Here is a 17,995-nt window from a genome sequence, read left to right on the forward strand (position 1 = left end):
GAACATGGAACTATATGGACAGATGGAAGATGGATGGCAGACATAGAGAGAGAAGAAATGGCAGATAAAACAGGAGGACCTAGGCAAGTGAGTTAAGAGAAGACAGAAGGAAGCAGAAACCAGAGACTGGGACTAATATGATTTAAAAAATAAAATGACCAGACAACAATAAGGTAGAAAAAAATTATTTTCTATTTTGTGAATAGAAAATGTTAAATTTGGAATGTACATCTTGCTAAATATGGCTGAAGAATAAATTAGGACACCCTACACCCTAATAGCTAGTGTTACCCCCTTTGGCTGAAATAACTGCAGCGAGATGTTTCTTGTAACCATCTACCAGTCTCTGACATCGGTCTGAGGACAGTTTGGCCCACTTGTCAATGCAGAATTCTTTTAGCTGTGAGATGTTTGAGGGGTTTCTTGCATGTACAGCTATTTCAAATCACCCCACAGCATCTCAATGGAATTAAGATCAGGGCTTTGACTCGATCACTCCAGGACTCCTAATTTTTACACATGACTGTATATAAATTCAGTATATTAAAATTTCTGGGGATCGCAAAATAGAAGATTAAAATTTTTTTTCCTACTTTTTGTTGTCTTGTCATTTTACTCTTCAAAAGATGTTGGCCTCAGGCTCTGGTGTCTGTTTGCTATCTTCTCTTAACTCACTTGGCAGGGTCTCCTGACCATTTGATATTTCTTCTTTCTCCATGCACACCATCCATCTTCTATCTCTGTGTAAGTATTATTCCCCATGTTCAGCATCTCCCTTCTCTATGTCTCCTATATGCCCCTTTCTAGTATTTTTCCTGTGCCTATCTCCCTGCCTTCATCATCTCACCATTCTATGATATCCTCCCCCCTGTGTTCAGTATCTCTCCTCTATATCCCTTATCCCCTTTAAATCCAACATCTTCCTTCTACATTCTTATTCTCCCCCCATATCTAGCCATCTTCTTTCAGTGTACATATACCATTTCATGTCTGGCATTACTCCTCTGTGTCCATATACCACACCCATGCAGCATTCCCCTTTTTATCCCTATTCCTATGCTCCTACCCATGCCCACCATCTCCCCTTTTTTTGTATATCTCCCTGTGTCCAAATTCTCCCCTCTCTTACTTCCTTACACCAATGTGTCTCACCCTCTCTCTTTCCTCCCTCCCTCTGCTATGTTCAATATTTCACTCACTCTTCCTTCATTCTCTTGGTTCAGATTTTCTCTTTCCCTTCCTTTGTTTCTCCTCTGTCATGCAGGTCCTGCATCTCTCTCCCTTCCCATGGGTCAACAATTCTCTTCAGAAACCCAGGTGTGGGTCTGGCACCTCTCCCTTCCCTTCAGCTCCAGTCCCCCCCCCCCACCACCACAACCATAACATGGGCCCAGCACCTCATTCCCTTCCCCACCAATCCCCAGACCATAAAACATAAGCAGTGCCTCTGCTGGATCAGACCAGAGGTCCATCATGCCCAGCAGTCCGCTCACGCAGCGGCCCATCTGGGCATGATGGACCTCCAGCATCTGTCTCCCTTCTCTTCAGCACCAGCTCTGGAGCCAGCCAGTCAGTACCCCACTCACTCATGGGTCTAGCAGCCCAAGCAACCCCTTCCCCCTTTCACAGGTGCAGCAATAGCCCACCACGATCGTGGGTGCAGCAGCATCCCCCCCCCCTCCCAATCACAGGTCCTGCAACCCCAGCAAACCCATAAGAATAGCCTTACTGGGTCAGACCAAAGGTCCATCAAGCCCAGTAGCCCATTCTCACAGTGGCCAGGTCACTAATACCTGGCCAAAACCCAAAGAGTAGCAACATTCCATGCTACAGATCCAGGGCAAGCAGTGGCTTGCCCCTTCTCTTTCTCAATAAGAGACTATGGACTTTTTCTCCAGGAAATTGTCCAAACCCTTCTTAAAACCAGCTATGCTATCCACTCTTACCACAACCTCTGGCAATGTGTTCCATAGCTTAACTATTCTTTGAGTGAAAAAATATTTCCTCCTATTGGTTTTAAATGCATTTCCCTGTAACTTCATCTAGTGTCCCCTAGTCTTTGTAATTTTGTAGACTTCCATCATATCTCCCCTCAACCATCTCTTTTCCAAACTGAAGAGCCCTAACTGTTTTAGTCTTTCCTCATATGAGAGGAGTTCCATACCCTTTATCATCTTGGTCGCTCTTCTTTGAACCTTTTCAACTACTGCTACATCTTTCTTAAGATAAGGATACCAGAACTGAACACAATATTCTAGGTGAGGCATTATAAAATTCTTAATCTTGTTAACCATCCCTTTTTTAATAATTTCTAGTATCTTGTCTGCTTTTTTGGCTGCCGATGCACATTGGGCGGAAGGTTTCATCGTATTGTCTACAATGACACCCATATCCTTTTCTTGGGCGCTATCCCCCAAGGTGGACCCTAGCATCCGGTAACTGTTATTTGGGTTATTCTTCCCAATGTGCATCACTTTGCATATGTCCACATTAAATTTCATCTGCCATTTATACGCCCAGTCTTCCAATTTCCTAAGCTCGTGCCTGCAATTTTTCACAATCTGCATGTGTTTTAAGAACTTTGAACAGTTTAGTGCTATTTGCAAATTTAATCACCTCACTCGTCGTTCCAATTTCCAGATCATTTATAAATAAGTTAAATAGTACTGGTCCCAGTACAGATCCCTGCAGCACTCCACTATTTATTCTTCTCCATTGAGAAAAATGACCATTTAACACTACCCTCTGTTTTCTATCCGATAACCAATTCCTAATCCACAACTGAACTTTGCCACCTATCCCATGACTCTTTAATTTTCTCAGGAGCCTTTCATGAGGAACTTTATCAGAAGCTTTCTGAAAATCTAGATACACTATATCAACTGGCTCAAGGCAACTGGTCATATGATTAGATTTAAGGACAACATTTTTGGAGAAAGATTGTTGGTGGTCAACAAGGAAAGAGATAGCAAGACATCCAAAAAACTTCACCGGAAACAAAGGGATCATTTTTAAACAAAGTGTAGCAACCACTCACTCAAAAGAAATTTAGTTTAAGAAGGACTGATGCTGAGGACATACATCAGAATATGACCTACAGAAATTTCTCCCTTCAACAGTGTCAGAACTGTTCCAATTATTTTCCTGCCTCATTTCTCACCAGAATTTAAAATTGTGGCCAATGGTCTTTAATACCAAAGTTCAGATATGTGACAAACAGATTCTCCTGCATCAGTTTGACACAGAAATCTCCTGCCTTCCTGAGGAAACCACCCACGTCAAACCCACGTTTTAGAATCCACTATATAAAGACAAACTACAGAAAATCACAACACGATGGCTGAAATATTAGTTCCACTTACTCAGACATGTCAAGATTTGAACAACTGTAACAATCAACAGGAGAGACAATCCCCACAGGAGCCCATTGGGCTAGCATGGGATGTGTGTCCTTGATTGGAAACCAAGGGCTCCTTTTACTAAGCTGTGGTAGCGTTTTTAGCGCACGCTGAAGATTAGCGTGCACTAACCCCCGCACTACGCGGAAAAACTAACGCCAGCTCTATGGAGGCGTTAGCGTCTAGTGCACGCAGCATTGTACTGCGCGCTAAGTGCGTGCTAAAACCGCTAGCACAACTTAGTAAAAGGAGCCCCAAGTGTTGGTCCAGTGGGCTCCTTCGGGGTTGTCTCGCTTTGCCACAGTATTAGCAAGTATTAAAAGCTACACTGAACACCTAATACAAAAATAATATAGCTTAGTAAACAGACCCCTGACTAGGAAAAGTCTACACTAGGCAACATTCTTATTTTAAATTTTTTTTTAATAATATTCATCTCTAAAGCCGATGGCACTGAGATGCTTCTACAAGTGCATAAATCACCATTTCATAATGCTGCATACCCTAAAGGAGAAGAAAGTTACTTTTAGTTAAATAAAGTTATTTTCCTCTGTAGCTTGGGAACAGTAAATTAAGTTACGAGTTTACTTCAAAGGGGTGTTTGTTATCTTTACTGGGTCAGATTAAAGATTTGAAGGCAGCTGAGGGTAGCAACCAGCAGAGCCTCAAAATACTTGGAGGATCAAGAGGCTATTTTTTTCCCTTCCATCCTGAATCCTTCTCAACAATTCAGTTGAGTTCAATTCCTGGGTTAGATGTCCCAATCATTAGGACAGAACAGGCTATGGATGGTATAGAACAGTTTTCACCGACCCAGTCCTGGAGGACCACCAGCCAGTCGGGTTTTCAGGCTAGCCCTAATGAATATACATGGGGCAGAACTGCACTCCTATCATCTTCATTACATGCAAATCTCTTTCATGCATATTCATTAGGGCTATCCTGAAAACCTGACTGGTTGGTGGTCCTCCAGGATAGAGTTGGGGATCACTGGTATAGAGACAGCACTCGCAGCCCCCGGAGAAACGTTGTCCCAGTCACTGTGCAATGATGATCAGTGGCATAGTGAGGGTGAGAGGCGCCCCCTCCTCACCCTCTTCTCCACCTCCACATGTTCCTTACCTGCCTCCTCCTGCAGCGCTCATGCCGCTTCCCTTCCCCGTACCTCTGTAACGTTCCTGGCACAAGCAGCAACCCCCAACCTGCTGTCGAGCCAGTGTTGGCTCTTCCTCTGACATCACTGCCTAGGCACTGGTCCAGGAAGTGATGTCAGAGGAAGAGCCGATGCAGGCGATAGCAGGTTGGGGGTTGCTGCTGCTTGTGCCAGGAACATTACAGAGGTATGGGGAAGGGAAGCAGCAGTGAGAGAGCCGGGGGGGGGGGGGGGTAGAGAGGAGACAGGTGCCTGCACCCTCACCAAGATGGCACCCAGGGTGGACTTCCCCCCTTACGCCACTGATGATGACACCTAATGATCCCTTACTGCAAAATTCCAGGAGGAGTCCTGACAGATAACTGTCATACAGTGAATGGGATAAGGGAGTTGGAAGGAAATCTAACAGGGGAAAAAATCCCAGAGTAGTTGTGAATAGAAGCTCATGGTGCAGGATCTCAATCTTAGCTTTGACTGAAGAGGAAGAAACTGCTGGGTCAAAACACCTAATCCAATAAATTTACATTGGTTTTTATCTGTCTTGAGTAGATTGTAAGCTCTGTCAAGCAGGGACTGTCCCTTAAGTATTATGGCATGGATTCTGAACCGGCGCTGTTGTCGGTGGCTGCCTTAAAAGCGGCTGCTGATCACATACCAGTCATGTGACGGAGCCAGGTACAGAATTGCGCTCCTGGCAAAGGCAGGCGCTGGAAATGTAGGCCAGGGTTCCCCTGGCCTACATTTCTGGCACCTACCTGTGATGCGAATTGCACCTTCATGGACACTTTAGGCCGCCTAATGCCACTTCCGGTGTTAGCCATGCCCACAATGGTGTTCAACGGCCTAAAGCACCTACAGAGGCGTGATTTTGGTGATGATTTTTAGGTGCCGGTAAGCACCTTGAAACTCAGTTAAATACGCTGCTTAAATGGCATTTTTTTCTGAGCCTGGTCACTTACCGTCGCCTAAAAAATTGGCATCAGTTTGAGAATCTGGGCCTTTGTGTACAGTGCTATATATTTCTATAGAAATGATATGCAATAGTAGGTATATTGTGCCATATGCCTTATAGCGCATGAACGAAAGCTACAGTAGAGATATAAGTATGATGCACAATACTCTTCTAGGTCTTTAAAAATATATATTTTTTGGTAAATATTTCTTATAAGGTACAGAATACAGATATACTATTACTACTAATCATCACTTATATAGTGCTGAAAGGCTGTACATTTTGACATTTATAGATGGTCCCTGCTCAAAGAGCTTACAATCTAACTTGGACAGATATGATATATAGATTAGGAGAAGGGACAGAGTCTGGAGTTGGCAGTTGAAGAGAAGAGTACAAATAGGAGGGACTTACCAGCTGAGTGGAGCTTACGGGGAAGGGGGACTTACGGGGGGGGAACACAGGGGGAGATAAGCGAAGAGCAATAGTGAGGGGCAGCTGAGTGAGTGCATTTGTAGGTCAGTAAGAGGAGTCTTAATTGTATTCGGAAATGGATGGGAAGCCAAAGATATAAAGGAAAGGCATGGAAGAGAGACACCATGAAGAAGAGCAGAAAGAACAATGGGACTGCATTGTGATTGTTTAACTTGTTTTTTTACCTCACAGCCAGATGGCATGCTTAGGGAATCTAGTGACCTTTTCCTCCTTGGCCCAATGGCAGCCAAAGCTGCGAGATTGGCATCTCTGTACTGAATCTGTGCTAGCTCTATCTGCTGCATCTAGTTTATAAGAAAAGAACAGGAGTTAAATGATGCAACTGTCAGTAATGCTATACATACATACATTCTCAGTACAGCAACAGATTACATGTCTGCTTATTTACTTGAATATTAATGGGCCCATCAATACATTATAGCAGTGGGTAGAATGGGTTACCAGACGCCCATCATTATGTTTTTAAAATATTATGCAATAGCTACTCAAAATTGTATTATTTTTCTGTTGGCCATTTAGAAAATAAGAACATAGAACATAAGAATAACCTTACTAGGTCAAGCCAATGGTCCATTTAAGCCCAGTAGACCATCCTCACGGTGACCAATCCAGGTCACTGGTACCTGATAAAAACCCAAATAGTAGCACCATTCCATGCTACTGGTCCAGGGGAAGCAGTGGCTTCCCCCATGTCTGTCTCAATAACAGACTATGGACTTTTCCTCCAGGAAATTGTCCAAACCTTTCTTCCTTACTGGCCAGGAGCCGTGTTAACATATCATTTTGGTTTGCAAACAAGTCTATGGATACCATAGAAAATATGTGAATTACACACTTATTCACCAAACATATAAAAGGGACTTTCCATTCTCAAACCAATGCAAATATGATTTATTAAAGCTGCCCAACTGTTAGAACTGCATATAAAATGAGTGTTTATAAACATTGCACTTTACCCGTGCAGCTCGAGACACTGCTGTGTAATTATATGGTATGAGTTTTATTGGTTTATCAATCTTTGTATTAACTGTAAAAAGGCTGAAATAGGATTCAGAATTTTGGGCACTTATTTGTACTGGGAAATAACAGATAATTTTTTAAAAAATAGCATTTAGAAATATATGACTAAATGTGGCAAAAGTCAGGACTGAATCACCCTCCAAAACAGGTTGGACATCCAGGAATCAAAGGATTTAACTAGACAAAAATCATTCCGTTGTAGTCTGGGTCAAACAGGTCAAGCAACTAAAGCTAAAACAGCTACACTTGACACTACCACTAAATCAGCTTAGAATCAGTCTTTACAGACCGTATTGAATGAGACAAACAGATTATTTCCTCACACTAGTGTTTAAGCCCGTTACATTAACGGGTGCTAGAGTACATGTCTGTCTGGGGTTTTTTTTATTTGTCTCTCTCTCCTTGGATGCTGTCTGTCTGTCATTCTTTCTGTCTGTCTCTCCCTGGCCCCCTGTCTGTCTATCTTTATTTCTAACTCTATCCTCTTCCCTCAATCCTGCATGTGCCCTTTTTTCTTTCTCTTCCCCACTGCCTTCCAACGTCTGCTCCCCCTGTCCCTCAGACTTCCATTCAGTGTCTGTCTCCCTCTCTCTACCCCTTCTATCTACTGTTCACCCTTTGTCTTGCCCCTTCCATTCACTGCCCTCTCTTTTCTTTCCATCCAGTGTCCGCCCTCTCTCTCTCTCTCTGTTCCATATGGCATCTCCTCCTTCCTTTCCCCCTTCCTTTTCCCTTGGTCTGGCATACATTCCTCCTTCCCTCCATGCCCTGCCATCTCTTCTTCCCTCCAAGCCATTCTCTCCCCCTCTGCTCCCTTTCCTCCTTGAACTTCATCGGGCAACAGCAGCAGCATTCACAATTCATTGCTGTTGCCGGCTTCAGGTCTTCCTCTCTGTCGGGTCATCTTCCTGAAACAGAAAGTAGGCAGGACCTGCCAGAGAGGAAGGCCTGAAGCCGGCAACAGCTGCTGCTGCCCAAAGAAACCAGGCCTTGAAAAACCCGAGGCAGACCGCTTCTCTTCCCTCCCAGCCCAACCCCCGCTGACTCGGCTCCCTTACCCTTACCCTGCGTCACGGAAGCATGAAGACTGAACGCCAGCAATCGGGGTGGCGAGGGCGCGGCTCAGGAGACTGTGAGGTGTTGGCGTGTGGCGGCGCTCCATGAAGCCCTCCTCCTGGCAGCCGCCTCCAGCACCAATTGGGACCAAGCTTGCCTGCGCTTCCTCCAGCGGTTGGGTGAGTGAGGGCGGGAGGAGGGGAGTGGCTATAGTGATCCCTGCCTCCACGTTCTAAAATGGAACGCAGCCACGGATCAGAAATCACAGCGGCAGGGATCACGAAATTTCAAGAGCGCATGCGCGCTCTAGGGTTTTATAAAGAGTGATTCAGTTTGGGGTGATGTAGTGACAATTACATATGTCATGAAGAAATATATGCACTCTATATCTATCTACCCAACTACGAACGTCTGGATAAACTTTCATGGTAAACATATTTGGCAACCTAAAAAATGCATTCAAACATAAATTGGGATGCATTCTGGACTAGGGGTGAGGAAGTTTATTAAAGGCATAGACTATGAACTAAAGAAACACTGTTCTAGTTGCTAAGAGCACAATTCTGAATTCATATAATCTCCTTCAAGACAAATAGCTTTAAGGTCTTTTCCAACTACATCATTCCAGAAATTAGGGGAATAAAAGCCATAAGCAAATCACAGCAATAAAGACTATACCATCCAGTTTGCTGATCCTCTCCTCCCACTCTGCATTACTACACCATCACTTCCATGCCCTCAGACAGACTGTGCCTTTCAGTGCTTTAGAAATGATAAATAGTAGTAGTGGTGGTTGTTCCATGCTTTTTTGAACTCTGAAATCATCCTCATCTCTAGCATCTTCACCAGAAAACCATTCCCTATACCCTAACACCCTTTCTATTAAGAAATATTTCCTTAGATTTTTCTCATATTGTGCCTTTTCACCCTCACCCCCTGACTGCTCATTCTAGAGTTGACAGAGGCAGGACTGTCCTAAGCAGGAAACGTGCCCCTGACACCCCCCCTAGAACTCCTATCCCACCCACTGTGTCACAATCAAGCAGGGGAGGGAAGGGATAGGATACAATTTTTGAGCCCCTGTCTTCTTTGTGCCCTAGACGGCCACACTACCCACACATAGCTTGCTATTGCCCTGAAAAGGGGACTGCCTCCTGTGTATTTATTCCTTTGAAATATTTGAACATTTATGTTTCTTCTTACCCATTTTAAACCAGGGATATACATATACAGATTTTTTACATTTGTCCCTGTATGTTTTATGGCAAAGATCATTGACCATCAATAGGAATATATACTGCCTGTTCTCTCACTGCCATCTTTGGTCTCTCTTCCACTCCTATAACAGTGGAGGTTATAGGTCTTTTATCAAAATGTAATTAAATTAGTTTTAAAATGTCAACGCACTGGGGCAATCAGGAATTTACAACCAGTTCAGTTAATCTGACCCACAGCAAAAGGAAAAAAAGATTAGGCATGTTTTAAAAGACTATCATTATAGCCTTACTGCTAATGACGTTGCACAGAGATATTTTATGTCTCTTCCTCTGGGCTTTTTATCTGGGAATTTCATCTTATAGATGTATTACATGCTGGGAAGGTGGAACTTGATTTCAAACTACATGTAGATTAATCTGTTAGCAATCAAAATATGCTCTGCAACTGAAGTTATATCTACGATCAGTTTTTGTTCGGTTTGTGCAAGACAACTCATGTGAAAGGCTACATGCTGGATTCATTTTTTGTTAGCAAGGCTTTCTTATAGACTTATGCACATTCAGGTTCTATAGTCAGAAGATTATATACATTTCTGTTTTTGCACTAAATCTTATGTCAGGAAAGAATGGTCAGGCACGGTAAATTTATATCGATTATTGTCTATTGTTCAACGTTGTTAAATCGCAACAGGACCTTGTGAGACTGGGCATCAAAATGGCAGATGACGTTTAACGTGAGCAAGTGCAAAGTGATGCACTTGAGAAAGAGGAACCCAAATTATAGCTATGTGATGCAGGGTCCTATGTTAGGAGTATTTGCTCAGGAAAAGGATCTAGGTGTCATCGTTGAGGATACGTTGAAAGCTCAGCTCAGTGTGTGGCAGTGGCTAAGAAAGCAAATAGAATGTTAGGAATTATCAGGAAAGGAATGGAAAACAAAAATGAAAATGTTATAATGCCCTTGTATTGCTCTTTGGTGCGGCTGCACCTTAAATACTGTGTGCAACTCTGGTCCCTGTATCTCAAAAACAATATAGCGGAATTAGAAAAGGTACAGAGAAGGAAAATGAAAAGGAATGGGACGACTTCCCTATGAGGAAAGGCTAAAGCAGCTAGGACCCTTCAGCTTGGAGAAGGGGCATCTCAGGGGTGATATGATAGAGGTCTATAAAATACGGAGTGGAATGGAAAAGGAAGATGTGAATTGCTTGTTTACTCTTTCCCAAAAATACTAGAACTAGGGGGGCATGTGATGAAGCTACTAAGTAGTAGCTTTAAAACAAATCAGAGAAACTATTTCTTTGCTCAACATGTAATTAAACTCTGGAATTCATTGCCAGAAAATGTGGTGAAATCAGTTAGTATAGCAGGATTTAAAAAAGGTTTGGATAATTTTCTAAAAGAGAAGTCCATAGGCCATTATTGAGATGGCTTGGGGAAATCCACTGCTTATTCCTAGGATAAGCAGCATAAGTAAAATCTGTTTTACTACTTAGGATCTAATCTAATCTAATCTTCTATTTGTGCGTCGCTCATACCTATACAGGCTCAAGGCGATTGTAAAGAGAAGTAAGAGGGGAAAGAAAGAGGAGGGAGAGAGAGGAGGTGGATAGGTAAGAGGGAGAGGAAGGGGATAGAAAAAAAGGGGAGAGAGGAGGAAGGGAAAGAGAGAGAAGAGATGGTAAAGGAGATTAAGTATCGATTAAGGATCTGGGTTGGCCACTGTTAAAAAACAGGATACTGGGCTTGATGGACCTTTCGTCTGTCCTAGTATGGCAATTCTTATGTTCTTATTAGCGATCACATTACAGGTAAATTGTACATGAACAGGATATCTCATGAAAGATGTTAATTTGATTAAGAATGTGTTTGCCCATTGGTACTGTTCTGAGCTCATGACCACTAAAGGAAGTACAACAAACTGAATGTAGAGAGTAAAAATCATGACTTCTGATGGACAAGGAACTTAATCATAGAAGTCAAAAATTATTAGGAATTCATTTGATTAATTTGATGCTTTGAAAGAAGTCTACGAATTCATGTATCTTTGAATCAGCCCAAAAAGTTATTACTGTTGGACACCTTACTCATGATTCTGGTCTGGCATCTGATCCTGTTCCTATCAGTTGTCAAAAATTGGCTGATTTTGTCTTCCAGCAAGATTCATACCATTTATACTTATTTGATATTAGTTCCCCCAAGTCTCTTTTGAAATATGTTCTGACAGTTTGAGGAAGAGGAATGGGTTCTTGCAAGTAACTGATTTGGTGGTTTGTAAGTAGCAACACATACAAATTGTACTCCTGACCCATTTAAGTAAAGAGCTTAGGGAATGCAATTGTAGCTGTTATCGGTCAAAATAAATGACTCTCTGTAGCAAGGTCATATGTCCTTAGTGCAATTGACTCAAGGGGTTAAATGTAAAAAGGAGAAATGGATTTTCTGTGTAATAACAGAAGCAGCCTGTACACCTATGTGTAGAGAGGAATGACGTATTTGATAGAAAAAAATGTGTTTATATCCCTGAACAGAGCTGAAGGAAAGAGACAGGATAAATTTTATTGTAGTTAGTAGAAGTCCATAGAAGCCTTGTTATCTAAAAATGCTAAAAACCGAACTCTGTTCTTTGTCTACCCAGAGACAGAATTTCAGTTATAAAGATATATGTGCTCTGTATTTTGTCTCTCTCACTTACCCTTTACCCTACTTACAAAATCAGAGAAACTTTCAGTGGCAAACAAACATTTGTTTTAAGTTTATTTTGCAGATTAACGGTGCCCAAGAGAGCCTCTATGATGCTAATCATGATGAAATCTTCTTCCAATGAGGTTGTTCCGGGTAATTAATCGACCTATATCCTGTTTACCATTCTTGGTTTAGCTGATTGAAACCATAGTTTTTAATCAGCTTCAAGCCTATTTGGTTGAACCTAATATGGTAGAACTCCAGTCACTTTCATTGAGGGTTTCATTGGGGGTTTTTTTCTTGTTACTGCATAAGAGTGTGGCTTTTGACACTATCTAGTGTGTATGTTTTGAAGTCGTTTGAATAATTTTTGAATTCTAACTGACAATGGTGCTAACAGTCTTCATGGACTTGGCTGTTGGCCCTAAATGTAGCAGTCCATATTCAGATAGGTTGTATGAAGAGAGGTCATATACTGCAAGATTACACTGGCATCCTGTGAGCTACTGAATTCAACTGAAGTCTTGGTTATGGTGTTCAAAGCAAGACATGTAATCAGTTTCTTAGAACTTTGTTACAAAATCACAACGCTGTTTGACCATTACGTCCATCCCAGCAAAGCACTACTGATGTGTCTTCTTTAAAAGTATATTATATACATTTTTTTTTTCTGTTCTGTCTCATCTGTGGTAGGGTAGGACTTAAAAATGATCAAGGATTTGATCTTGTTTAAATGGCACCTTAAGACCATATTGTTCACATAAGCATTTGACTCATAATCAAGTATGATATCTTGCAGATTCCTACAGTCTCGAGTTTTGCAATATTCTGGACATGATTGTTTTTATTAATGTTATGTATTATACTAATGTGTTTATATTTCTGATGCTTTATTGTGACTATCCCACCCCAAAAACAAACAAAAAAAAATGATTGGGTGGCTATAAATTAAATACTTTCTCCACATACAAAAGGTTTATCTGCCTCTCCCCCCGCTAGTCTGCCTCTTGATCCTCAGCAGTGGAAATGTTGCACACCTGTGGCCTGCCCTGAAGTTTTCCCTCTGAACTGTCCCACCTCCTCTTTCATCACTTTCCATTTCTCCATGAATAAGACAAATCAGAGAGAAAGCTTTGGAGCACGCTTCAGGCTGCATATGTGCAATGCTGCTACTACCGGGGACCAACAGACAACCCACCTTTTAGACAGACCAGTACTAGAGTGGGAGGGGTGTGATATTTCAGCGGACAGAATTTGGGAGTGGTAGAGCGCAGAAGAGACAGGAGACACTGCAACACGATTAATTTTTTTTAAAATCATGATTAATAATGCACTTCTCTCCTGAGTTGTCTCTTCTCCAAGCTGAAGAGCCCTAAACACTTTAGTCTTTCATAGGGAAGTCATGCCATCCCCTTTCTCATTTTCGTTGCCCTTTTCTGTACCTTATCTACCGTAATTCCATTATAACTTCTTTTTGAGATGTGATGACTACAATTGCACATGGTATTCAAGGTCCAGTCATACCATGGAGCGATTCAATGGTATTATAAATTTTCATTTTTTTTTCCCATTCCTAATAATTCCTAATATTATATGTATTTGCTTTCAGAGGGTTTCAATGTAACATCAAAGATAACACCTAGATCCTTTTCCTGGGCAGTGACTTCTAATGTGGAACCTTGCATCATGTAGCTATATTTTGGGTTCCTCTTTCCCACATACATCACTTTTGTAAAATAAGTTTTCCATCCAACCCCCTAGAACTCAGCCTTTGCTTTTTCCTCAGAGCATTCTAGCAAAGTGGGGGAAAGTCCTATCCTGCTCCTTTAGTAGTTTTTCAGAAGGTTTGCAAACAGATGGTACAATAAACAAACAGCCCAGATTACTGAGAGAACAATTTTGGTGCTAAGATGTTATATGTTTTATTTTATTAGGTATTTATATACTGCCTAGCAAGGTTATCTAAGCGGTTTACAATCTGGTACTCAAGCATTTCCCCTATCTGTTTCGGTGGGCTCACAATCTATCTAATGCACCTGGGGCAATGGAGGACTGAGTGACTTGCCCAGGGTCACAAGAAACAGCGTGGGATTTAAACCCACAACTTCAGGGTGCTGAGGCTGTAGCTCTAATGAGTAGACCACTCCTTCCTCCTGTTATGCTATATTACATTACATTAACACTGATGTCTTCTATCCCGCCAATACCTTTCAGTTCTAGGCAGTTTACAACAACAAATTAGCTTGGGCATTCCCAGGGAGATTACAAGGTTGATAGCTATAGTATGTGTCAGGATCTGGGAATGGTCGATACAGTTTGGTTAGATCATTTGACAAATTTCTTGAATAGTATGGTTTTTCGTTCTTTCCTGAATGTTTTGTAGCTGGGTGGTCGTGGTCAGAGGTGGTGGTTTATTTTTGCTGCTCTGGTGGCTAGTAGACCGTCATATATTTTTTTTGCTTTGAATGCCTTTGATTGGGGGGTGGGTAAAATGTGCTTTAGTTCTCCTTGGTCTGGATGTGTTTTCCCAGATTAGGCAGTTTTTCAGAGAGCTTGGTCCATTTTCATTTAGGGCTTTGAATAGGGTGCAGTAGAATTTGTGTTGTATGCGTGCTTGTACTGGGAACCAGTGTGAGTCTTGGAAAGCTGAGGTAATGTGGTCACATTTTTTCAGCGAGTATATTAGTCTTAGGGCTATATTTTGGACTGTTTGTAATTGTTTTAGCATGTTGGCAGGGCATGACAGGTAAAGTATGTTACAGTAGTCCAGGAGTCCTAAGATTAGCGCTTGTACTATGAGTTTGAATTGTTCGTTGTTGAAGTATTTTTGGGCTTGTCTTAAGTTGTGCATGGTTATGAAAGCCTTCTGAACCGTTTTGCTGATTTGAAGTTGCATGGTGCAGCCTTTGTCTATCATTATTCCCAGCAGTTTTAGGTTGGGTTGTAAGGGATATGTGATGGAGTTTATTTCTAGGTTTGTTATGGTTGGGGTTTTGTTTCTTTCTAGAAGTAAGAATTTGGTTTTGTCTTGATTCAGTTTTAATTTGTGGTCTCTCATCCATTTTGACACTGTTTCTAGTGCAATGTGTAGTTTGTTTGTTGTGTTGGGGGTGGTTTGGTCAAAAGGCAGGAGGATGGTGATATCTTCTGCGTAGCTGTATGATGTTATACCTTGTTTGTCTAAGCATGTGCCAAGTGTGGCCATGTAAAAGGTTGAAGAGTGTTGGTGATAGCGAGGAGCCTTGGGGGACACCGCAAGGGTTGTTCCAAGATTATGATTGTTCATTGTTTGCTTTTACTCTTGAGCGGAGGAATCCTTCAAACCAATTGTAGACTTCGCCTGTGATTCCTATTGCCTCCCATGTTTGTAGTAAGATGTCGTGATCTACTAGGTCGAATGCCGCTGTGAGATCGAGTAGTATGAGTAGCATTTTTTGCCTTTGCTTAGGTGTTGTTTGGCTGGTCTTATATCCTGCCGAATCCTCACAGAGTGGAGCTCTAGGTGGGTTACAGATTACAAACACTTTATACAGATTTGTATACATATATACAACATTACATACATAAGAACATAAGAATTACCATCTCCGGATCAGACCCTAGGTCCTAGGTGATCTGCACACGCGGAGGGCCTGCCAGGTCCTAGGCGATCTGCACACGCGGAGTACCCTGGCATAGTTTTAGTCCCCATATCACTCTATGCTTCTCATAAGGAGATGTACATCTAGCTTACCTTTAAATCCTAGAACGGTGGATTCCGCAATTACCTCTTCTAGGAGAGCATTCCAGGTGTCCACTACTCGCTGCATGAAACAGAACCTCCTGATATTTGTCCTGGACCTGTCCCCCCTCAGCTTCAGTCCGTGCCCTCTTGTCTGTGTCACATTGGACATTGTAAATAACTGTTTTTCCTGCTCTATTTTGTCGATTCCTTTCAGTATTTTGAAAGTCTCAATCAGATCCCCTCGCAGTCTCCTCTTCCCAAGGGAGAACAACCCCATTCTCTTAAGTCGTTCCTCGTAATCTAGGTTCTGTATAACTTTCACTAGCTTTGTTGCTCATCTCTGCACCCTCTCCAGCAGTTTTATATCCTTCTTTAGGTATGGAGACCAATGTTGGATGCAGTATTCCAAGTGTGGTCTGACCATCGCTCTATAAAGCGGCATTATTACTTTCTCCCATCTACTCGTGATTCCCTTCTTTATCATGCCTAGCATTCTATTTGCGTTCTTCGCCACCACCATGCATTGCGCCGATGGTCTCAGGGTCCTATCAATTAGTACACCCAGGTCCTTTTCCTGTTCGGTTTTTCCCAGAGTTGCACCTGACATACAGTGTGACAACCAATAGGAAGAAATATTTTTTCACTCGGAGAATAGTTAAGCTCTGGAACGCATTGCCAGAGGATGTGGTAACAGCAGTTAATGTAACTGGTTTAAAAAAAAGATTTGGACAAGTTCCTGAAGGAAAAGTCCATAAACTGCTGTTGAGGCAGACATGGGAGAAGCCACTGCTTGCCCTGGATCGGTGGAATGGAATGCTACTACTATTTGGGTTTTTGCCAGGAACTTGCGGTTTACGAGTGCACTGGTTTGCGAGTGTTTTGCAAGACGAGCAAAACATTTGCAAAATCGGCACCTCGAAAACCGAGCGTGCCTCGATTTGCGAGCGGCGTCCCCCGTGATCCGGCACCCTCCCCCCCCGCCGCTTCTTACTGTCATCTGGGCACCAGCACCAGCATGTCCTGTGCATTGGTGCCGGTGCCCGAAGATCGGCCTTCTCTTCTTGCTGGGCTTTGAGCATCTGCGCATGCTCAAGGCCTGCGAGTTCACGTTCTCTCCAAGATTCTCGGAGATATCGGAGAGAACGTGAATTTGCAGGCCTTCAGCATGCACAGATGCTCAAGGCCCAGTAAGAAGAGGAGGCCAATCTTCAGGCACCGGCACCAACGTACAGGACATGCCGGTGCCCAGATGAAAGTAAGAAGCGGCGGGGGGGGGGGGGGTGCCCAATTGCGGCGGGTGGTACCGAATCGCTGCGGGGAGGGTGCCGGATCGCAGGGGGGGCCCTTCGGGGAGAGCAATGCCGGTTCTCATGGAGGGGGGGGGAATAGAGCCGTGCCGCTGGTATCGGGGGGGGTGGGAACGTATCAAAGTGAGTTTCCATTATTTCCTATGGGGAAACTCACTTTGATAAACGAGCATGCTCCTGGAAAAGATTATGCTCGTAAGCTTCCTTTGGCAGCCTTAATTCCTATCCACTCCTGAGAGTATTGTTTATTTATTCATTCAATTTTCTATACTGTTCTCCCAGGGGCACTCAGAATCGTTTTACATGAATTTATTCAGGTACTTAAGCATTTTTCCCTGCTTGTCCCAATGGGCTCACAATCTATCTAATGTACCTGGGGCAATGGAGGAATTAAGTGACTTGCCCAGGGTCACAAGGAGCAACGTGGGTTTGAACCCACAACCTCAAGGTGCTGAGGCTGTAGCTTTAACCATTGCACCACACTCTCCCCTAATGCTAGAGTTACCAGATGGCTCCAGAAAAAGGAGGACAGATTGAGATAGCCAGGTTTTACTTCCATTGAAAGCAATGGAAGTAAAACCTGGATGTTTCAATCTGTCCTCTTTTTTTCTGGAGCCGTATGGTAACCCTAGTTAATGCCTCCAGAGAGCATGCCAACATTTAAGACATAGAAAAGGTATTCCAAAGCATGAATGAAAGTGCTTCCAGGCTGTTCTTAATTTTTTTTCCCTTATGTTTTAAATTTGTTTTAATTCATAACAGAAAAAACCCCCATGAAAATCCATTAGGAACCAAGTAATAGTATTAAAGCAGTTCAAGAAAAATTTGGACCACTATTTTTACAGTAACAGATTTTTTTTTGGGGGGGGGGGGAAGGGGAGATCTATGATGCAATCACTGCTACTCCTTTTTCAGATCCCTCACCAATATGCTTTTAGACTGCGTTCATATGTGAATGGCAGACATGACAAAGTGTCTACTGAAACAA

The 17,995-nt window shown here is 42.6% G+C and overlaps 1 protein-coding gene across 7 annotated transcripts in view; it reads right to left on the minus strand.

Annotated features, from left to right (window-relative positions):
• TAF4B (TATA-box binding protein associated factor 4b) overlaps positions 1-17,995 on the minus strand; it is a 152,872-nt gene that overhangs the window by 47,299 nt on the left and 87,578 nt on the right. For all 7 annotated transcript variants that reach the window (XM_033929769.1, XM_033929770.1, XM_033929771.1 and 4 more), the window contains one exon: positions 6,163-6,282. In XM_033929769.1, coding sequence (XP_033785660.1) covers positions 6,163-6,282 — 120 coding nt within the window. The remainder of the gene's footprint in view (positions 1-6,162; positions 6,283-17,995) is intronic.

This window comes from Geotrypetes seraphini, chromosome 2, assembly GCF_902459505.1.
Source record: "Geotrypetes seraphini chromosome 2, aGeoSer1.1, whole genome shotgun sequence".
Classification (NCBI taxonomy): Eukaryota; Metazoa; Chordata; class Amphibia; order Gymnophiona; family Dermophiidae; genus Geotrypetes; species Geotrypetes seraphini.